This window comes from Lagenorhynchus albirostris, chromosome 11, assembly GCF_949774975.1.
Source record: "Lagenorhynchus albirostris chromosome 11, mLagAlb1.1, whole genome shotgun sequence".
NCBI lineage: Eukaryota > Metazoa > Chordata > Mammalia > Artiodactyla > Delphinidae > Lagenorhynchus > Lagenorhynchus albirostris.
In genome coordinates, this window is record NC_083105.1 from 39,238,675 (window position 1) to 39,263,198 (window position 24,524).

The 24,524-nt window shown below is 40.6% G+C and overlaps 1 protein-coding gene across 1 annotated transcript in view; it reads right to left on the reverse strand.

The window, feature by feature from the left end:
• Nucleotides 1-7,112: 7,112 nt before the first annotated feature.
• Nucleotides 7,113-24,524, reverse strand: part of SYT1 (synaptotagmin 1) — a 423,804-nt gene continuing 406,392 nt past the window's right edge. The window contains exons 9-10 of the mRNA XM_060165202.1: nucleotides 11,895-12,028; nucleotides 7,113-7,319 (exon numbers count right to left, since the gene is read on the reverse strand). Coding sequence (XP_060021185.1) covers nucleotides 7,113-7,319; nucleotides 11,895-12,028 — 341 coding nt within the window. The remainder of the gene's footprint in view (nucleotides 7,320-11,894; nucleotides 12,029-24,524) is intronic.

The following is a 24,524-nucleotide window of genomic DNA, read 5'->3' on the forward strand; positions in this document are numbered from 1 at the left end:
GTTGTTTTTGTCTGCTAAGTACCACTTTTCTTCCTTGGTAAGAGCACTTCGATTTTCCTTTGAGTAACTATCCTTGCTCCATCTCTGTGGCTCTTGGTCTGGGACAACACCTAGGCTTGGCCAAAGTGAACACTGCATCATGTGGCCACAGTGGTTATTTTAAGGAGGGCATGTGCCGCAGCATGGAAGTCAGGTCTGGGAACTTTAGCGACATAATTGTGAAAGTGGCACTCTCTGCAAGCGTGCTAAGCTGGAAGAATAGAAGTTTGGAGGTGCTAGGGGCCATCATGGAGACACTGGAACTTGACGATGAAGTAATACTGGGAACAGAGTTGGACAGGGGTTGGGGGGGAGGAGGGAGAAAGAGAATGATGACATTGTGACCCTTGATCCAGTTGTTTCTGAATGGAATCGTAACTTGAACTTCCTGGTTAGATGAGCCGATAGTTCCTCTCTCTGTCTCTGTCTCTCTTTTTGTTTTGTTTTTTTGCGGTACGCGGGGCTCTCACTGTTGTGGCCTCTCCCGCTGCGGAGCACAGGCTCCGGACGCGCAGGCTCAGCGGCCATGGCTTACGGGCCCAGCCGCTCCGCGGCATGTGGGATCTTCCCGGACCGGGCACGAACCCGTGTCCCCTGCATCGACAGGCGAACTCTCAACCACTGCGCCACCAGGGAAGCCCTGTCTCTGTCTCTCTTTGTCTCTTTCTCTCCCTCTTCCTGCCCTGGATCCCTTTCCCTCCCTCTCTTTTTCTCCTTAACCCAGCTTGAACTGGGTTCCTTCCACAGGCAACTCAAAAAATCCTGCCTGTAAAGGATGTCACCTCTTTGCTTCACTCCCAGGCCAGAGGAGGTAGGAAAGTGACCAAAGTAAAGTGGACAGCTGAGAAGGAAGTGAGCCCTGACTTGTTCAGTACAAAATCCCTTTTAACCTTGTGTGTGCTCTGGTGAGGGCAAGTCCATTTTGCACAGGGAAAAAGCCTTTGCTGGCAAGATGGTTACTGTTAAAGAAGGATGAGTGTGGGAACTTTGGGGATATGTATTGGTCGGGGAGGGGGAAGGAATCAGTATGGCTGAAATGCAGACTTTAAGATGCAGGTAACTTACAGGCAGCCTCAGAACTTAGATCACACAGAAATGATCAGCAGGTTTGCATGGTGCTTTTATTACTGCTCCCTCTTGATGGTTCCTCCAGCATAATTATTATTCTGTATGCTTTGGAAAATTTCTTTGTACATTTAGTATCAGGCTATTTCTCATTTTTATTTTCCTGCTTTTTTAACCTTCTTATTCCAAAGTCACCGTCTGACTGTTTTACAGTAAAGATTTGTGTGCAGCTTAAATCAGTTGCTACACATCAAAGAGTCCTGTGCATATGTAATAAAGTTGTGTTGCAGGGAGTGGGTAATGGCAATCTTGGCTGGAACTTTTAAATCTGTATTAGTCAACTCTCTGCATAAATGGAAGACTGTGATTTCTTGCACCTGTTTCATCAGGTGTGGCTCGGATAGGAACACCTGAATCCTACAGGGAAGAAACCAGAGCATTTAGAAAACCTGTGCAGCTGCTAAAAGTTTCCTAATGTTATGGACTGAATGTTTATGTCCCCCTGAAATTCTTATGTTGAAATCCTAACACTTAAAGTGATTGTATTAGAAGGTGGCATGGGGGGCTTTGGGAGTGATTAAGTTACAAGGGTGAAACTCTCATGGATGGGATTGTGCCCTGATTAAAAGAGACCCCAGAGACAGCTCACTTGTCCCTTCCCCCGTGTGAGGACACAGCAAGAAGACCACCTCCCACCAGACACTCAATCTGCTGGTGCCTTGATCCTGGACTTCCCAGCCTTCAGAACTGTGTGAAATAAATATTTGTTGTTTAAATCACCCCGTCTACGGTGTTCTTGTTTATAGCGGCCTGAATGGACTGAGACACCTAAAGTATTGGTCATTTGCCTGCTTTTTCTCCACCCTCATTCCCACCTTTCTGTGCTGGCTGTGTACACAGTGGCCGGCTCTAAGACCTAGCAGGCTATTTCCCGGACTCCCTCCCCAGCTGACTCTGATTAGGTTATGCTGGTGGGAGGCCCAGGTTGAGCCTCCAATGGGGAGCCTCTTTGTTGGTTCCAACACCAGCACCCGAGACCCTTTGGTGGTTCCATGCTAATTCCCGCAGGTTCTGGCCCCTCCGCTATGGTTCTGGGCTGTGTTAACATCTCTTCTCCATTTTGTTTTTCCAGCCTTAGGGGTGGTGTTATGGGCTCAGTTACACCCCACCCCCAATTTATATGCTGAAGTCCTAACCCCTTAATACCTCAGAATGTGACTGTATTTGGAGATAGGGTGCTTAAAGAGGTAATTAAGTGTAAATGAGGTCATGAGGGTGGACCCTAATCCAATATGACTCATGTCCTTATAAGAAGAGGAGGTTAGGACACAGGCACACATAGAGGGAAGTCCAGGTGAACACACAGGGACCAGATGCCACCTACAAGCAAAGGAGAGAGATCTCAGAAGAAACCAACCCTGCCAACACCTTGATCTCAGACTTCTGACCTCCAAAACTGTGAGAAAATACATTTTCGTTGGTTAAGCCACCAGGTCTGTGGTATTTTGTTAGGGCAGCCCTAGCATATAATTACAGGTGGTATCTGTTCACCTCTGAGTTAACCTGCTGTCTCTGCTTGGCTTTCTCAGATCTTTTATGGGGCCAAATTCTTATATTAAATTCCTTATTTGAAGAAAGGATATGGTGATTTTTCTTTTTGGTACTTCATTAAGAAACATTCTTTTTGTAAACTAATGTCAAGAGCTATTTAAGGAAAACAAAATGCTCACCATTGAAAACTGAACAATTTATAATGCTGATTTTTTTTTTTTTTTTTTGCTCCTTACCCTCACGGGTCTCAAATTTTCTTTTCTGCACTTACATTTAGACCTCTGCCAATTGTTTCCTCAGAAACAGTAGTTAGGTGGCCTCTTCCCTGGCTGTCTAAGCTGCTTGGGCTTAGTCCTTACCCTTATTTGTCAGGGCCCAGTAAATGCTGCTGAAGGGAGTAAGGTATAGGCAGCTACCAGAGACCTTATCACGAGTGAACCTTAAGCCTTGTTAAATGAGATAAACGTTGCCACAGTCTTGCCCACTCATGGACTTGGATAACTCCTACCAGTTCCTTTAGGATTTCCCTCTGGTATTGTATTCTCTAGAAATCTTCTCTTCCTATCTCTTCCCCCAAAGACAGGGATCCCAGGGTACGGATTCTGAGAAGGAGTCTTATTGGCGAGCGCCCTTGGGAGCGCCACCCGTGAAGGAGTGAGGACTACTGACGGGGCAGAGGGAGAAGTCGAACAGCACTGCGGTTGCACAAGCACCATCAACTAACCCTCTCGGCCATGACGGCGCAGGAGGTCCACTGTGGGCCACGGAATGTGAGCTGCACCCCCTGGGAGGACGCATGACCTCAGGTAAGGCAGTCTCCTCGGCAGAGGGCAGAGGGACAGGGCTGTGAGCTGTCGGCAGGCAAGGCTTCTAGCAGCTTCTAGGTGCTGAAGGGGAGTGAGGGTGGCACACCATCGTGTCCACTAGGATTGGTCTGGGGAAAGTTCTCAGGGACTCAGGGTGTACCTCATAGCATCTTGGGACACTGCATTTACATGTCCGCCTGAGACTGTGGGCTCTTTGGGACCAGGTGAATCTTATTACATCATTTGTGTATCTCCATCACCCAGGACAAACACGGTACACAGCAGGCACCTGATGAATGTTGCATTTAGTGGGGGAGAGGTGTTTACTTGTTTTACCTAGTAATTGTGGTAGGCAGGGAAGTTAATGTGTCATGCTCTCCTTTGAAGACTGGCTTTAAAATATCTTATTTTTAATTCCATTCTGGAGAGGCTTATGGGACTCAGACTCTAGAGTATGAAAATCCTGGAGGACACATTTTGGGCAAAGCAGGAAGCCTGAAAGTGTGCCTGGTGAACTCATCATAAACAGGAACAGAGAGACACATGTTGAGAAAGACGTGCCCAGGAACACTGGGCGGGAATGGGCAAATGCTCTCTGGGCATTCTTTTCCCTCCAGCCATTCTGTCTTCATAGACATGACTCAGAGGTTGGCATTCAGTGCAAGCTTTTGTTTAGGTGCCCCTGCTTCCAGCAGGCTCCAAAGTCAATAGGCCATGGACTCCCCACCAGAGTCAGGTAAGAAAAAGGGTTGAAAGGCAGCAACATCAACAGGAAATAAAACATTTTTATTGAATATCTGTGTAATATGTTAAGTCATTTTTAACAACAATCAGAAAACTCCTGTGGAATTCACTACACAAAATGAAACAAAATTTAAACTACCTCATCAAAAATGAAGGTAAAATACAGCTAAGGAGTTGACTCGCGGGCCACGAGCCATATGGCAGAAGAAAACACCCCAACATTTCTACAAGATACAGAGAATACCCACACAGAGAAGCACTCAAGCAGGCAGTAAATATACACAAAGGCAACTAGGATCTTTCTAGAGCATCAGATTCTAATACTTTACACAGCTTTGTCAGAAAGGTACATGTGGCTTATTGGAGGATGAATCTTGGTCTTAAAGCAGGTTCGGTCACTGACTTGTGACAGGTGGCGTAGTACCAACTAATTCTATCGTGACAATATCCCATGTCTGGCAGTGTTGCAAGAGAATGCATTAATCGTGCTTTAATGCAAGAAATGATGTGTATTCGGCAGCTCGAACCTGCTTGTTTCAAAATGTTTGTTTCAGTGCGAACAACTTAAAACTGAAATATGGTGAAATCAAATGTCAGTTTCTGGTATTCAAGGAATTTTTAAAAGTCAATCAACTCCCTCTCTTTGGTAGGGTCTGATCTTTTAAGTTGGAAGGAGTCTCATTTGAATCTTCTGTTCAAACTGGTATTTAATCTCACATCGTGACTTGTGCATTTTCTATTATCTGCCTTTTGAAAAAAGTATGGACCATCCATGGAAGAGGGAGATGTTATTCTCCCTTTGTCCTCCAGGTCTATCCCAGTTCTAAGGAGTTTGCTATGACTGGGCTGAAAGGCCAAAGGGCTTGCCTCTTCTTTGATGAGGAAAGAACAAGACAGGAATTGTAGTTTTATCAGGAAACAGCCAACCCCATGTTTGAAGCTTCCCATCAGCCCTTTTTGAATTCTCTTTGCAGTTGTAAAAGCCATGGTGCGATATCTGAAAGTCAACGTGAGGCTAATGCTTAGTTTTCCGTCATTTTGTTTTGGTATTTTTGGAGACAAAACTTTCACTTCAGAGCATCACTACTCTCTGTGGCCTGCGAGTGAAAAGGGTCACAGAGGGGAGTGGGAGAAAAGGCTACATGCAGTGTGAGACCATGGGCTGCCTTTCAGCAAAGCGGGGGTCTAACATAGTGGGGAAAAATATGGAATATTGCACAGTGCTTGACGAAATGCTGTGTGTTCCACCCCATGCTTTGTATCTTTCTTGTCCTATGCATAGCTTTTCAGTGCTGAATTGGTCCTTTGTAATGAGAACGGTTTGTGCTACACACACCTTGGGCAGTGCAGTAGGAGGGAATGGCAGTATTGTTACAATATCACTACGGAATAGATTGAGTGCTATCCACTGAGGAAACTACATTACGTGTCTAAGCACACAGGGCAGTCACAGTGTTACACAGAGCAGTCCTTTAAGACTCTTATGGAATGACTAGTAGCTTCGTAATAGTGCCAATTACTACATAATAACACTGAAAACATTTAAAAACTCCTAAATCAAGCATCTAGTATACATAAGAGGTTGCTTCAGTTTTCTAGAACTTGTTCTTGGTTTTGTTTCACCTTTTTTTAAAGGACAAATTAAAACTTATTTACGTAAAAAGAGCATATAAAAAGATCACTAGCTGTCTGTTTTGGCTTAATGGAAGTGCATTCAGAACTATGGCTAATTGTTTTATTTTTTCCTCTTTTGATGGAATTACAATACTGTCTGCTTACCACAAAGTCATTTTGTGTCATAAGCACAGATTGCTGTGTTAAAAATATTCTGCATTCCTTCTAATCTGGTTTTGTATAATAAAATATTTTGTTACAAAGTCTGACGTGCAAACCTTTTGAAGTTATAGTAGGTGTGAAATCTGGAACAGAATTCACAGGATGCACATTTTGTATAAAGGTGTTAACGGAGAGCTACTTTTTTCTTTTTAAATAGTCAGGCAGTATTTCAGAAATGCTGACTTCTTCTCCCCTCAGCTTTTTTCCCACCCACCCCATCCCCAAACAAATGCACACGTACACACACACACACACACACACACACACACACACAGAACACCATCGTGTCATTACTCTATATGCAGTAACGTGAAATCATTGACCCCTGTTCAGTTGCTTCCTTGAATGTAAGAGTGAAGCGTGACTTGAGCTCTGTAGATACGTACAGACAGATGCTATTCTGGTTTGTGGCTCTACTTCCTGGAGGTCAGGCTGGATGCTTCTCAGATCATGCTAATTTGCCTGTGAAGAAATTCTACAAAATTGGATTCATCCACCAAATATGTGGTGTCAGCGTATCTTGGTGCTCATATGATTCAACAGAAAGCTCAGGTTTAAGTTGTCCTTTAAGATGTCAGTTTCACTGTACTAGTGCCTTACAAGTTGATATTTTTGCGGGAATGCAGACGATACTATATTTACCATATAATATATTATCAGCTCTCCTATGTCTCAGTCAATTTACATAGTTTAAAATAGAACATCTTATTAAAAACATCTAGATATACACAGATTAGGAAACGCTTACAACATACAAATACACAAACTAGAAATAAATCTTTAGCATACTGGTATATACAACGGTGTGATACAATAAATAATTTCAGTCATGCTCTATCTACACATCATATTGCTTAAAAGAAGAGTAGATTTGGAGAGCAGTGGTATGACGAAGGGCTTAGGGGCTCTCTACGTTTAAATCTGTGCAAATTAAAACAGGATTTGAAGTACCACTGAATTGTGTTAGGAATGCATGGCTGGAAAAATGAAAGGACCCATATTACTGAGGTATTTACAGATACTGGCTAAAGAGCACTACGTGGGCAAATGCAGAAAGGCTTCTTCTTCCCTTTACTTCTTGACGGCCAGCATGGCGTCAACTTCCTCCTCTACCTGTAGGGTGTGCCATTGGGCAATGGGTCGCCTGGGGTTGGCCAGCATATCTGACCAATGTCGCAGCTCCGCCCCGGTGCTATTGTAGCCCACAAAGACTTTGCCGATGGCATCGTTCTTGCCAATCTTGTCATAGTCCAAAACAGTTACCACCACTTGCACTTTCTGAAAGAGGACACAAAATAAACATTAATCATCCAGCTCTAGAGATAAAGCCCTTACCAAGCTTCCTTGAGATCAAAGCAGTTGGAAATAAGAAGACCCAAGCTCCAAACACCAGGACAAGGAGGAAAATGGCCTGAACGTGAAAACCGGAGTCCAGTCCCTGCCATTATTACATCATCATCATCTCCTTCAGCATCTTCAAAATACTCAGTAAATGTTAATTTTGGCACAATTCTAAGTCTTTCATGTGAACTACTCAGTTACAATAGATCCTGTTAACATTGACATTATAGAGATAAGATAATGAAGCTCAGAGAAGTTAAATCACGTGCCTGAAGTCATATGAGAAATGAGTGGTTTGGTTTCGGGAGTCCATGTGATAAAATACCATGCCCGGCTGCCCATGTCAACTTGTATTCATTTTTATTTTTTAAGTCTTTATTGAATTTGTTACAGTATTGCTTCTGTTTTGGTTTTATTGGCCGCAAGGCATGTGGGATTGTAGCTCCCCGACCAGGGATCGAACCCGCACCTCCTGCATTGGAAGGCAAAGTCTTAACCACTGGACCACCAGGGAAGTCCCCTGTATTCACCTTTAAATCCAGTTGTTTCCATTGTTTCATCAGCAAAATTTTTGGCATTAGTACTCAGATTATTTTTGGTTTTTTGGTTACAATTTTCAAAGCAACCATGTACTGCAATCCTATTTCAGGTGGGAAGAGCCAGCATAGATTTACATAAAACTAATATAGAATTTCAGCTAATCACATGATTATTGTGAGTTTAAAGTGTGACAACAGAGTGAAAGTCTTAAAAAAGTAGTAATTAACTAAAGATAATTTTTCTCATTCATATATTCTCTCAGTAAGCATTTATTAAGTAACTGTGTATCCAGCATTGACATCAACTGGAATAACCCTTTAGGCCACACAAGATTTACTCCAGTGATTCCATTAGGATGTGAGGGTTTATTTAATGCCTGACTTTTTTGAACTGGTGAGAGCAAACCCATACCATTTTGACACGAAAGAAACACGTTTTAAAAGTATGTTTTAGTTCTTCCTAAGTAATGAATTTGCTTAGTCAAAGTAGGCAATGGCTCCAATCTAGAAACCAAGGGAAAAGATAAAGGGAAAATTTAGAATAAAGTAGAGCGTGTAGCATTTGGTGGCCAGAGGCAAAAGAAGCAGAAAATGTAATGATGGAAGCTAGGGCCAGATGAAGATCCCGCTCAGTTGTGGCCCTTTACTGGGCTTTGTACTCTGAGGACTGCATCATTGGACGAATGTGCTGAGAGAGGTCACCAGCATACAGCTTCAGATCAGGAAAATGATCACTTCTGAAAGTGGAATTTAGAATGTAAAATGCAACACATGGGCAGTAAAGGAAACAGATTTCCATCTTTCCTTGTGCAGCCTTGGATTGATGCCATTATCAAGGGAATTGCCTATTCACTGGATGGCATTTGAAGCCAAGAACAGAATCACCTTGGTTCTGAGCACCTTTCCCAAGCGAATTCATCTGGATGCAGTCATATTGCAAGGAATGAGGGACAGGGACAGTAGGGTCGTCATGCACAAAAGTAACAAGGGTTTTGGAGGTTGGAGTGAATAGTTAGAGTGAATTTTGATTCTTTCACCTAGGAATGTATTGATTAGGAGCAATCAAGACAAAATATCCTTATAAGGGCCTTGGGTTCATTTTTTCAGCTGCATATATAGTCTATACATTTTTTGGTGGGGGGTGGTTTGCAACCTTTTCATATGCTTTTGGAAATCAGCATATTTTGCTTCTCTCAATGTATTTCATATGGATAGAGACAGATAGAAAGACAGACAATCGTATAACCTCAGGGTAAATAAAACCTAAGGCCCCCCCCCAAAAAAACCTAAGCCCTTATTATAGCATGTTAAATGCTCAATTATTTTCTCTAGGGAAATGCAAAGACTAGGATAGCAGCCTATTGGGGAAAAGAAGAAAGAAAAGAACAAATTGACTTTAGGAGCGGTGAAGAAGGGATGCAGTCAAAGGCATGCTCATTATTTCCATGCCTCATGGACTCTGTATCGGGCTGAGGTTCTCTCTGTCCTGACAAAATGTTATCTCCTCTGAAAGGCTGCCCCAGAAACCCAGCATACATCTTGTTTTTAATGTGCTTCATTTTCAATATATTTGCATTTGCTGGAATTTATAGTTGAAAAGGGACATGTATTTTTTTTTTAAAGGTATAGAATTGTAGCTCAAAGGAGAAGATTTACAATAGGATTTTTCATCTCAATGTCCTGCCTCATATTGTTCTGTGGAATTAAAACACAAAATGCCAGGAGGTGTTAGTTTCCATAGGAATAATGTCTCAGAACTCAAAAAAGAGTTCACTGAATAAATATTGCAAAATAAATTGTTGGAGAAATTGGATGTCTTAGGTTGCCAGTGGGTCCAAAGCAGTGAGCTCACTGGTTCAGGCTAGTAAACGAGTGACTGGGGACAGGGAATCAGTGTCTTCTGCAATGTCATTTACTTATATAACAGCTATTGAAAGTAAATAAGTATGTACAATCGGCTGCCATGTGAAAATGTATATAAGAAAGGTTATATAAAAACCATGAACTAGTGTGAGGATGGTGGGATTACTGATGATTTAAAAAACTGCCTTATATTACACAGTAGCTACTAGCCACATGTAGCTGTTTAAATTTAAATAAATTAAAATTAAAGTTCCTTGTTTATACTAGTGGCTGAGGTGTTCATGACCTACCTATGGCTGGTGGCTACCCTATTGGACAATACCGATGACATTTCCATCCTTGCAGAGTTCTATTGGAAAGTGCTGATTTACATATTGTTTTAATCTTATTGTTAGATCCATTTTCTAATACATAAAATGTTAATTTGAATAAAAGACAACAGTAGCATCGTGAGTAAGAATGATGGGAACCATTTACTGAGCGTTTGTATGTGCTCAGCACCGTTCCAAATGCTTTTACATGCATGGTCTCACTTTGACATGGATTCTGTTATTATTCCTATTTTATATACGAGACAATTCTAAGCCTCAGTTCCCTTATATGTATATAAAATTGGGGTAATAATGGTACCTTGCTTATAAGGTTATTGTAAGGATTCAATGAGATTTTGCAGGTAAAGTGCTTACCTTGGGCCTAGGTACAAAATAAATATACAATAAATGTAGCTATTATATTAGCTTTCTTCATGGAATAGAGGTGTGATTCATTCCTAAGGTACTGTATTTTAAGACTAGGTTAAAAATAAAAATATGCAAATGAAGAATATTTGCTGCATTTTGTTATTCTGGACCGCTAGAAGGTTCCATGCTGTAGTTTTGATGCCTACCCTTCATCTCTCCTTCAAGTTATGAGCAAACTTCTATAGGACTGAAAAGATAGACCCACATCAATTTTTTTATAAAGTGTAAAAATAGTGTTGCTTTAAGAAATTTGACTCTCTGATACCCATTAAAGATTAGCAAGAATAGGGCTTCCCTGGTAGTGCAGTGGTTGGGAATCTGCCTGCCAATGGAAATCTGCCTGCCAATGCAGGGGACACGGTTTTGAGCCCTGGTCCGGGAAGTTCCCACATGCCGCGGGGCAACTAAGTCCGCGAGCCACAACTACTGAAGCCCGTGCTCCGCAAAAAGAGAAGCCACTGCAATGAGAAGCCCGAGCACTGCAAGGAAGAGTAGCCCCCGCTCTCGGCAACTGGAGAAAGCCCACGCACAGCAACGAAGACCCAACACAGCCGTAAATAAATAAATAAATATTTTAAAAAAGAAGAAAGATTAGCAAGAATAGCCCATAATTAATGGATGCGAACTTTGGATCCAAGAGCCTAACTATGAATATGACGTAAGAAAATCTAAAAATATTTAAGAATGACTGAATAATAAGATCATATGCTATCACTGTGTCTACATGTAGCATCCTATTTTGAACATGTTAACCACAAGGTCTTTTAGTAGGATAATTCCTATCATAACAAATATTATCTAGCAAATTAAGGTTCTGTCTTTACAAAAATAACCATCCATTCCAACTCAGAAACAGGAAGCTGAATTTAAACAATGAAAAATACAACTTAGCCTAATTTTTCTACTGTTAATTATTTTTTAATAGTGAAAGATTAAAGATGCTGCATATTTAGCATCAACCAAAATATTTCCTTTATCCTACTTTTTTTTTTTTTTTTTGCTACAAAGAGGTGATAATGAGAATTACATATTGTGGCCTGGGAGTAAAGAGTGAAAGCTTATTTTCTCTCGACCTTTTAACCTTTGTGGATGTACTTTTTGAATTAGTAGAGTGGTTCTGTCGATGTTCTTTTTCCTACTTTATTTCTGCTCAACAGAATGACAGCTGTTTTTGGCGATGAATCAGCACATCCTGTGCTGTATATTTTATCATTTCCCTCTTGATGTAGTTTGAGCATTAAATGTGCATGGAATGAGAATAGCAGTTCTAATGGAGGCATATGCACTGATAATTCACAAGATCTGTGTGTTGAATTTATGTGATCTGAAGAAATGAAATTGAATGGGAAGAAAAAATATGGTGACATTACCTGGATTTGCTCGAAGGGTACTTCAAAGCTGAATGACTCATTGTAGTAGGGGTTAAGTGTGTTCTTTTTAATCGTTGTCTTTTTCTTCTTCAGCCTCTTGCCATTCTGCATCAGATGAATCTTCACATAAGGATCTGAAAAACAGAAACAAAAACTTTAGGAAATCAGAGACACATATTTTTATATTGTAATTTAGCTTATAAAAAGTCCAAGTATTCCTGACAGGAAAATAATTGTGTAGCATGTAGTTAGTTTTTTTTTTTTTTTTTAATTTCAAGCGTTTTCTTATTGAAAGATTTTAAGTAACCTATGGGCCATGTTTTTTTGCCATGATATCTCAATATTTATAGTTGGATTTAGGAGATGAGAGGATTGGTGTGCTGGTAAACCAGCTTTTTGGGGAAAAAAAGTCTTGACATGTAGCATTTGCTAATGTCCATGGTATAAATACTCGCAGCATGGCTGATTTCAAGCTAACAGTTTAACAATTGGCTCACTAAATTCCTGAAAATTTAACAATTGGCTCTTGTGAGCTGGCAAAGAACTGGCTTCAGGATACCACTGCATGGGAATTAAAACTCTTGACAGAGAGAGGACAAAGGAGACATTTCATTCTTTCATTTATTCACTTGCTCAAACAATATTAGTTAAGCCCTAGGAGTATAGCTGTGAACAAATCAGACCATCCCTCTTTTCAGGATGGAACTTCAGACTTGTGGGGGAAATAGACAGTAAGCTTGTAAAGAAAAGAAATACATATGAAATTCTAAGTTGAGAAGAGTGCTGTGGAAGGAAAGGGCAGAGAGATGTGTGATAGAGACTCCCAGAGGTATGGTGAGTCTAAGGGAAGAATGGAATTCTTATACTTAGATCACTCAGGTAAGGCCTTTCTGCAGAGGTAACATTTAAAGTAAGATGTGAATATTGAAGGGTGACAAGAGGCCACATGTCTGAGTGTGTGTGTGTGAGTGTCTGTGTGCATGTGTGTATGTGTGTGTGTGTGAGACAGAGAGAAAGAGAGATAGCCAGGATCTGTGCCAAAACATTTCTAGGTAGAGAAGAGCTTCAAGGATTCAGAGAAAAGAGAGTAAGCTGGTAGCACACACAGAGGTAACGAGAAAAGGAGCAGAAAGATTCCCTTAGCAGTTTCCTCAAAGCCTCATTAGATAAAGTAATAAGTAAGTCACTGGAGGGGAAAGACGATTCTCATTACTAACAGATGAATGACCTCCCTTCAGGTTATTAAGAACCAGTACCCAGGTTTGATAGTAAAATCTACTGTTTTCTTCAACATTTTTCCATCGGATACGTAATACATGTTTATTATAGAAAAAATATCAGGAAGCAATGATAAACAAAAAGAGGAAGAAATTTTAAATCATCCACGATTTTACTCCCCTAAAATAACCACTGCCAAGCCTTCCAAAATTACTTTCCTTTCTTTCAGAATGTGTAGAGCTGGGAGAAACTTTACAGATAATCTAGTTTAATGCCCACATATTGTACTTTTAGAAGATAAAACTGCAGACCAGCAAAGGTGGTTTTTATCTCCCTCTTCCTATCCCCTAGTAGAACATAACTCCTAAAGGACAGAAACTTTGTCTGTCATATTCACTAACTGAATTTACTAAACAGTACCTGGCAGTATACAATTTTTGTTGACTGAATCAGAGGAACTTGTTTAGGGCTGACCTCATAATCTGTGTCTCCTTATTCTTAGTCCTATCTTCTTCCCACTGCCCCAAAGCCCACATTACTTGAATATGTGTTGTTTGGGGTTTTTGTTTTTAATGTTACATCCAGTCAAGGGGCTCGTAATGAAGATTTTCATCAAAATGAAGAATATCTTTAAAAGCCAGACCAAGTGATGAGAAACCAAGCCTATCAACTACATAGTTGATCAGTTAAAAAAATGCACTGTAAATAATTGCAAATGAAGGGGAAAAAAGGCCCTTTTTACTGATAATCCATCTTGCTGTTCACAGGCAACTCTGATTTTTGGTTCAGAGACCTTGTTTGCTTATGAAGCTCTCTGGGTCCTCCATCCCTGCCCCTTGCACTTTTACAAAGATGGTCAAGTCTCCAGTTGCTCCTTGGCACTGACAAAATACCCAAGTACTAAATAGTCACAAATCAATGTTTATGGCTCCTGTGTTCATGTGTTGAAACTTCATCAACTTAACTAAGGCACAGGGTTTTGCAAGAGAAGCACGGTGACTGTTTATTCATTTAACACAGTATATGACAAGAAATTTCCTTGTGCATCTGCCATGTGAGCAAGCAAATTAAAAACCCAACAAGATAATTTCAGATTTCAACATGAACTCTGATGTGATGTGATCAATGCCTGGGGGAGACCAAGTTAATTTAGGAAAACTGATCAACAAGGTTCTCACCGAGGAGGCCAGGTTTGAGCTAAAAACTGAATTACAAGGAGTGAGTCGTTGGTAGATGTGGTGGAAGCTTGAACCAGTCAGAAGGAGCAGCACATGCAAAGCCCTAAGGTGCTTGTCCTTCTGTGTGTCTACGGAACAAGAAGGCAAGGTGGGGAGAGGTAGGCAGTGAGGTCAGAGAGGTAACACTGCTGGCCTCCCACTTTCAAAAGCAGAATCTGCCACTTCTGACCATGATTCAGAGATATTCTATAATTTCATGATACTTACAGGAGGGGACACGGGGCTGGAAGAGGAGCAGGTATGGGGCTGCTATGAATGGGCAGAGTTAGTCTTTGTTTTTGCAGATCCATCCTGTTACAGGTACCAAAGCAACTTACTTTACAGGCAAAATTCCCGTCTTAATCATAACCAAGACTGACAGTAACTTAGAGCTTATTCTTTCCTTTTCCTCCCCATATTTATTGAGATATAATTGACATGTAACATTGTGTAAATTTAAGATGTACAGTGTGATGATTTGATATACATATATATGTGAAGTAATGACCACCACAAGGTTAGTTAACACATTGATCACCTCACATAATTATAGTATTTTTGTGTGTATGGCGAGAACATTTAAGTTCTACTCTCTTAGCAACTTTCAAGTATACAACACAGCATTGTCACCATGCTGTACATTAGATCCCCAGAACTTATTCATCTTATAACTAGAAGTTTGTATCCCTTGATCAATGTCTCCTCATTTCCCTCACTCCTCAGCCCCTGGCAACCACTATTCTGTGCTCTTTTTCTATGAGTTTGGCTTTTTAATAGATTCTACGTCCACATATAAGAGAGAGAATGCAGTATTTGTCTTTCTCTGTCTGACTTATTTCACTTAGTATAACACCCTCAAGGTCCATCCATGATGTCAAAAATGGCAGATTTCCTTCTTTTTTGGTGGCTGAATAATAATCTATTTTATATATACCACGTTTTCATTATCCATTTATCTGCTGATGAACACTTAGGTTGTTTCCATGTCTTGGCAATTGTGAATAATGCTGCAGCGGACACATGGGAATGCAGATATCTTTTTGAGATAGTGATTTCATTTACTTCTGATGCATACCCGGGAGTGGAACTGCTGGATTATATGGTATCTCTACTTTTAATTTTTTTGAGGAACTTCCATACTGTTTTCCATACTGGCTGCACCAATTTATGTTCCCACCAACAGTGCATGAGAGTTCCCTGTTCTCCACATCTTGCAAGCACTTGTTATCTCTTGTCTTGTTGATAATAGCCATTCTAGTAGGTTTGAGGTGATATCTCATTATGGCTTTGATTTGTATTTCCCTGATTATTAGTGATATTGGAACATCTTTTCATGTACCTGTTGGCCATTTATGTATCTTCTCTGTAAAAATATCATTCATAACTTCTGCCCATTTTTAATGGATTTTTAAATTTTTATTTTTTGCTGTTGAGATGTATGAGTTTCTTATATATTTTGGATATTAACCCCTTATCCAATATATGGTTTGCAAATATTTTCTCCCACTCCACAGGTTGTCAGATGTCTTACTCTTTTTCAACTTTTGTGCCTGGATAAGTCTTGCCTGTCTAAGCCTGATAGGTTATGTACCCAAGGTGGTCACATTTGAGCATCTTCTTGGTTCAGCCAAGAAGGAGTGTAAGCCAAGAGTCTTACACTGTGTCTCCATTTTCTCCAGTCTTCTCCATTTTCATCTACTCTTTGATTGGCTTGATTTCCTAAGTGTCCTCTGGTTGAGTCTTGCCCTGAATTCTGGTCCCTTTGGAGATGGCCCTAATCCCTTGATTAGTTCATTAGTAACTTCTTTGGGGATCTAGACCTGGCTCCTGTCTCCGTAACTATGGTTGAGTCTTCTAAATGGAAACATACCCACCTGACTATGAGATACCCATCATGCTTTAGGTACACACACGTTTTTTATAGTAAGGATCGCCTCTCCTGCAGAGTAAGACCCTGTATAATTAAATTTGTTCTGTTTTAGGGGCTGTTCCACAAAGCAAATCCTTGTCAATTCAGAGTTTCTTAGTGGCTTAGAAATCCTGATCATTGCGTAATAAGACATCATTTTATGGAAATGATAAATAGGCTGTAATGAGACTCCCTAATGTTGTTGCTTTTCCTGAGTACAACTGCTGGACACCATGCATGGCATTCAAACATCTGTTAGGTTTTTGTAAACATGTAAATAGCATGGGGAAATATGCAAGCTACAAAGTTGGGCTACTGTCCTCAGGGACTCCATACCTCTGCGGCTGCACTGCTTTATTCTGTCCCCAAAACAAGCACTCATGGAACCTTTCATCATCTAAATACTGACAACCCTTCTTCAACACCATTTAGATAATCCCTGTTGCCACTGAAACAGGTGCAAGACTTGGGACAGTTTGCTTCTTTTATTTGTTTAATTTATCTTAAAAAAGGTTAGCGTCTTTTTGTTTTTCAAACTGTGGTAGAAAGGAAGGGCTCTTTTCCGATGTCTATCTAGTCTCTAATAGTGTATGAGTGTAACTTTTCAATTCTGGAAAATGATGGACTGGGATCAGAAAGATGGTTCTTTATTCCCAATAATAAACTACAGGTACAAAGAGTGCAGATTCATTGCCTCATTTTGGATGATTTTCAGGTCTATCGTTTGGTTTTGTTGTCACTGAGGCACTGCTACCTTCACTCACCATTTGTCGGCTCTCTTTTTGTCTGAAGTCAGCCTAACTGAACTTCATCTCCTTTCTGTCATAATAGCTGTTATGACTTGGTGGTATTTTAGGACGCTGTAATGAAGTCACCCTCAAACTTTTATATGTTGACAAGCCTCTTTAATATAATATACAACAGTTTTTGGTTTTTGTCCCTAAAGTTCACAATTATGGAAGGCAGAAAAACAGCTTTCTCAAAAGATGTCCACATCTTAACCCTCGGAATTCGTGAATATGTTACCTTATATAGCAAAAGGGACTTCGCAAATGTAATTAAGGTTAAGGATCTTGAGATGAGGGGATTACCTAAGAGGGCAAAATCTAATCACATGGGTCCTTAAAAACAGAGAACCTTTCCTGACTGTGGTCAGAAAGAGATGTGACAATAGAAGAAGGGTAAGGGACAAGCTACACTACTGGCTTTTAAGATGGCTACACTGCCACAGAATGCAGTTGGCCTCTAAAAGTTGGAAAAGGCAACGGATTCTCGCCTGGATCCTCCAGGAAGGAACACGACCCTTCCGACACCTTGATTTTAGCCCAGTGACACCTATGTACGACTTCTATAGAATTATAAGATAATAAACATGTATTGTTTTAAAAATTAAGTTTTTGATTGTTTATCATGGCAGTAGCAAAAAACTAATACAACAACCAAAGCTGAAGAGATAATTCTATTGTTTATCTAGCAAGGTTTGATGATGAAAGTCAAGTTTAAATAGGTCTAGAAAACAATCTTTTGGAAAAAAATTGATATTTTTTTTCCAATCTTCTAAAAATTATTACATTGTTCCTCAAAACAAAATCCTTCAAAAAAGTATTTTTTAATTCAAAAAAGTTAACACAGAGCGTGCAATCAGAAGACAACAGTTACGTACAGATGTTTCAGGATCCGTGGTAAGATTAGTCAAAATGGATGAAACCTTAGCTGAGAATAATTTTTACAGTCAGATCCATTACAAGGTTTAATATAATAATGTTCCTTTATGTTTGTAGAGTACTTTAAGATCATATACATATATGTTAGGTATATATATATAAATTATATCATCTCCTTTAATCCTTACAACAATTCCAGTGAGGGAACTGGGGCTTGGAAAGACTAATTTTTTTCCCCAAGAACTCAAACCAAGGTCCTATGACTCTGAACCTACTGCTCTTTGTGATACGTTGAAGAAATAATTTAGTATAGTGTTTATAAGTATAGACTCTGGAGCCAGATTAACTTGAATCTCAGCTGTACTGCTAGCTGTGTGGTTTGGGCAAGTTATTTAAGCTCTCTGTGCCATAGTTCCTTCACCTCAAAGTGGTGAGAATGATAACACCTTGCTCAGAGAGTTGCGAAGATTAAATTGAGTTTCTACAGGGAAGGTGTTTCAAAATGTGCCTGGAACATATTGTTATTAATGATCAACGTTTATTATTGTGTCATGAAAGGGCTGAGATCTAAGTCAGCATCTACGTGTCAGACTCTCCCCCAACTCACGTTGCGGAACTGGTGCCCACCATTAGCAAATGGGAGGAAGTCATTCCATTGGCTGCAGGAATGAGCCAAGCTGCCCCAAGTGTCAGATTTACTTCTGGAAAGAAGCAAACCCATGCTAAGCAACTGGTTCATTAGTGAAGAATTTAATCATGTATGGTGTGAAAGAGAAGGGAAGGGTTTCTTTCATTTCTACCTGTATATGTGGTCTTGAGGTGTGAGGTGGGAAACTAACTCAGCATCCTGTATAGTTTCCTCTTGTTCCTGAAGTCAAGACATCAGATTACACAGAGCTGAAAAGTTAATCTGGAGAGTTCTAAGTGGACTCTTATTACTGAGGCTCTAGGCTAGTGTGAGTCAAAACTATGATTTATGGAGATTTCTTTCCAGATGTTGAGGCCAGCTAATGTGGATATACTTGGGCATATTATGTATGTAGTATCTACTTTCCTGATGCTGCTCAAAATGAGGAAACAGAAAAGGAGGCCCTCAGCTTTGAGATTTATTGTTGTTGTTGGGAATATAGTAATGCCTACTGGTTGCTGGAGAGAGGTAGTATCTATACCTCCTCCCTTTTTCTGTTAATTCCTTTCTATCATGAAAAACATTTATAGTCTGGTTTCTTCCTTCTGCTTCCATCTAGCCTTAGAACTCCTCCTTTCTTTTTTTCCACTCTTTCCAATCCAGAGCGAGGGACAGGTAATCATTGTGTTAAAGCTACAGTGAGATGATTTGCTAAGTCACTTATTACACCTCACCTCCTGGGCAGTGGAGGCTAGGGAGCACTGACTTTGCCATGTGAAAGGAGTGCAGAGGATCCTAGGTTGATGGCCAAATGAATACTTTGATCTCAGCGGCCATATTCAGGGATGACTGGTTAGGTGATTCCTTGGTCAGCTCCAGCTTATAAGCAATCCTGAAGGTGAAAGGACCATTTTCTGCCAGTTGGGCAGCCTCTTCTGAATATAATTCGTGGGGTGGACAGACTATGGTCTGGTGCCAATCTTTTTCTTTCATTTGGTCCCTATTCAGGCATTAATTTTGAGTGGAAGACCTCTCTCATTCATATATATATATATATATATATATATATATATATATATATATATACTTTTTTTTTTTTTTTTTTTTTTTTTGTGGTACGCGGGCCTCTCACCGGATGTGCAGGCTCAGCGGCCATGGCTCACGGGCCCAGCCGCTCCGCGGCATGTGGGATCTTCCCGGACCGGGGCACGAACCCGCGTCCCCTGCATCAGCAGGTGGACTCTCAACCACTGTGCCACCAGGGAAGCCCTCACATATATTTTTCACATTAAGTGGTAGGAGTTTTCTTTCTGAAGGATTTCTTCCCACAACCAATTCCTAGTGGTCTGATCTGGCCCTGATGCTCCAATATTTAGCTCGAGCTACCACCTACGCATAGTCCTTTAGGCATTGCATCCCATCCCACTCATCTCCATCTGATCTGCCCTGGATGCACTGAATCCGCCATCCTCTTTTGGTTAGGGAGTAAGAAGAGTGATGACACATATATGCCCCTATTTTCTTGCTTTTCCAGACTTCTCCACAGTCTACCTTGCTGTACAAAGGCTCGGTTGATTTGATGGCTTTGTCTATGTAAGGGATGGAAATGGGGAGGTTGGGTATGGCAATCAAAGGAGGGTGGAGTCTTATAAGAAGAGACATAAGAGAGATGATCTTTCTCTCTGCCATGTGAAGATACAATGAGGAGAGTTGTAAATGAAGAAGAGAGCCTTCCCTAATAACCCAACCATGCTGTTACCCTGATCTCTGACTTTCAGCCTCCAGAACTGTGAGAAATAAATGTTTGTTATTTACGCCACCCAGTCTGTGGTATTCTGTTATAGCAGAGCCCTACCTGTCTGTCTGTCTATCTATCTCCAGACTAAGATAGCTCTCTTCCCACTAAACTCTCCCTTGGTCCCCTCTTTTTCTCTCTGACCATTACTGATACTTCTTTATTTTCTCCTCTCCCTTCATCTGCCCCAAGACTCTCGAGTGTAATCACATTTGATATTATTTTAGCACACATTTAATAGGATTTTTCTCTACACTACTTTTCTCAGACACCCTGCAGGTGTCTTATGATTTCAATATTATGATTTCAATATTATGATTTCAATATTACTTATGATTTCAATATTACAACCTTATGATTTCAATATTACTGCCACCTCAGTTAAACAGCTTCTGGCCACAGAGTCTGGCACTGGAATGTAATGTTTTCACCAACACTGGTGTCCCTGGCGCAGTTTCAACATGTAGAGATACATTCCCAAAAAGGACATAGAGTAACCTTGGAGGAAGACTTTGGAACTAAGTATGAAATTCAGTAAGTTGTTTTCCTTCAATTATAGGGACACCATGTTGGGTGAGCTTTGCAGAAACGTAAGTGCAGCCCACATGCTGTACTATAAGGCCATAACTATAACTCCCTCGGCTCTTTTATCCTTGGGACAGAAACCTACTGAGCTCATTACCTCCCCTGTTGGCCTGTTCTTGTGTCATGAGTCCAGCCTGATTTGGGGCCATCTTTGATTCCTCCTTTTCCACCTCCCATGAAGAGTGAGCCACCACATCCTGCCAACTTCCCTTCACCTTGTCACACTTGGTGGTTCTCTCTAACTTGTTGCCACATCTCGAGATCAGAAATCCAATCTCTCTTGCTACCATGCCATCAACACCAAACTAGTCTTCTTATAATTGCTAAAATGACATTTGATCACACTAGCTCCCTCATTAAAAGCCTTTAATGACTTGCCAACGTAAAAAATCTCCAAACTCTACCATAGCATTCACAGCCCATCCTAACTTCCTCATCTCATTTCCACAAACCCTGTGCTCCACTCCTGGTCGATACTCACTCGTCCTCACAGAGAACTGAATGCCCGTCTTTGAACTGCCTGTCCTTTAGCCTGAGATGCTTTCTTTTCCCATTGTAAATGTGATTTAAAAGTCACCTCCTCCCTGAAGATTTTACTGATGATTTTCTCAGTCAGAACCTTCAGACAAACCTTTGTCTGCCCTGCAGCATTTTCTTTTGTACTATTGCAAAGCATACATCTCTTTCTTTTCTGGTATTGGAGGACTTCTGTGGTTATCTAATAACATAAAAACAATATTCTTGTGGGAAAATGTGTTTTGAATTCAGAACTATTGGCTTCAGGATGAACTCTGGGAAGACTATCTCCTTGTAACAAGGGGGATCCTTCCATTACTATTCCATACTCTACTTTAATACCCAAGAACATTGTCACCCCCTTCTTCCCTTAGGCAGTTCTAATGTCCAATTATTCTAACTTCATAGAAATAGAATTGCAAAACAGCTGGCTGTAAGCAATGATCCTTTTGTGTGAGATATAAAGGGGTCACTAAAGGCTTTTTGTATTTACAATGAGAACTAGAAAGCAGCAGTTCAAAGCTGAATAATGCAAGATGCCTGCAGTTTTCATCTTGACAATTTTGCATAATTATACTGTCTTCTTTCTTAACTACCACAGTGACCGTGGGCCCTTGTAACCATGGCCTTTCCATTTCAACCAAAGACTTGTTATGAAACAGCCTCATTTCAGTTGTTTTGTTCAATCCCTTCTGAGCCAGTACCCAGCTTCTGAGGAACGTTAGGTATCATTCCTTTCACCTTCCCGCTCCCCCCGGCCCACCCCATGGATAATGTTCAGTAAATTTCAACTTATCGTGTTAGAAGAGGAAAGTAGCACTTTTATCAAGTAAGGTCCCAAATTTCAAGTGACTGAAAACTCATTTCAGTCCACCACATATGGTGGAAAAGTCCAGAAGTAGGGCTGTGTGGCAAAGGTTAATTGTCCCCTAAAATCCTTTTCTCCCTTCTTTTTATTTTTAAAAGATGTATAAAATTTATTTATTGTTTTTGGCTGGGCGGTGCAGCTTGAGGGATGTTAGTTCCTCCACCAGGGATTGAACCCGGGTCCTTGGCAGTGAGAGCATGGAGTCCTAACCGCTGGACTGCCAGGGAATTCTCTCCCCTCCTTTTTTTTTTAAGCAATGAAACTCCTAAGTTTTACCTGGGCACCATTTCATCCAGCTAGAAATATTTCTCCCAGACTCTCTTACAACTCAGTATGGCCAAATAAGTAACTTTGGCTATTGGAAGTGAATGGAAGTGTTGTGTGTGAACTCCATAGCATATCTTTAAAACAGTGGCTCTCAGTGGAGGGGCTATTTCATCCCCCAGACATTTTGCAATGTCTGGGGAGATTTTTGATTGTCATAACTTGGGGAGGTGATATGGGCCTTAAGTGGGTAGAGGCCAGGGATTCTGCTAAACATCCTACAATGTATAGGACAGCTCTTAACAGTAAAGAATCATCACCTCCAAAATATCAATAGAGCTAAAATTGGTAAATCCTACCTTAAAATAAGCTTCATGCCCTCCACTTTATATTTCTTTTTTCTTGCAGCTGAAACATGGATGATATGGGAGGGCAGTGAACCAGCTTTTACCTTGCAACATGAAGTCGGTACTCCAGGGGAACAGGACAACAAGGTAGGAAGGTCTTGGGTTCCTAAATGACCTCACAGCCCCAAACTGCCTACCAGTCTTGCCCACCCACCCACCTATGGACATGAGGGAGATAAAGAATTTCAAACAGCAATTGTATCTTTTGGAGTCTCTTTGTTACAGCAGTTCAATCTGCTCCCTATTTAATACAGAGTCAACAATACCACGGTCCCAGGTTTGCCTGTGTCGCTACTGTTTTCTACAGAGTCCTCTGCAAATTCCACACGGTGGCCTCCCCAAGATATCCTAGGCTTTTCTCTTAAGGATGTAGATGACTGTACCAGCTTCAAGTCTCATATCATCACACTATACCATCCAAAGGAAAGAGAATCTACATCAGAATTCCCAGGAAAAGTCCCAAGTTCACTCTGATTGGACAAACATAGATGAAATGTCAACCCTATATTAATCCCTGTGTTGAAGATAATGTGATGAACTAAGACTGGCTTAGTCCTGGGTCATGTGCCCATCCCCAAACCAATCAGAAGTGCCAGGAATCCTACCTTTGGAGTTGGGTGTAGGTGCAACTCTAGCCTAAGTACAAGGCTAAGAATAGAAGAAAATGGTAGTTCCTCAAACAGGAATTAGAAGGCCCTTACCAAGAATGCTGGGAATAGAAGTTGGGAGGCAACCAACCAATGTTTATAGAGTTTCTCAACCTAGGGTCTTGAGGATTCCATCTCTGTCTAAACTTGAAAGTGTGCATACACTTATTTTCAGAGAGCCATTCCTTTCCACTTGAGATCAAATTCCTAGGAATGAGCCATTAAGCGTTTGTAAAAAGTGGTCCATGACATGAAACTTACTTTTTTTCCTAGGGGAATGCAGAAAAGTATATGTTTGTATATCTTACAGTAGACAGATAGATCTAATTATCATTGAATTAAACTGCCATGTCAGTATTACCAAAAAAAAGTGGTCTAGCAGTAGCAGAGACAGCAGAGTTAAAACATGGCAGATTTAGGATTTAGAGTTTCCTTGCCAGCTGCGGCTTTTTCTTGTACACTGACGGAGTATTTCATCAGTAAGCCAATCATTAAACAGTATACAAATAAATAGTAATAGGGTTCACAGAGCAGACAATTTCCATTTCCATCACTGGCAGTTACAACACATTTACTTGCGGGGGTCTTTACAAATAATTTACAAGTACTTAGAGAAGACTACATTGAAAAACTTATGTGTCTTTATAGTTTAAAATGCTCCTTGTAATGTTACAGTAAGGATGCAGCATTAAAAATATATTCCGGGAAAATTTTCCTCTGAGCCCACAATTTAAAAATGAATTTACATTAGTTAAGTTCAGTGTTTGCTAGAAGAAAACAACATGACACAAGTGACTGCCACAGAGAAAAGCAACCTCATTGTAGTGAGACATTATAACATAGCAAAGGCTGATTTAGCTCATTAATGGTGGCAGAGTGCTTTGATGAGACAAATACATAAGCGCAAAATGC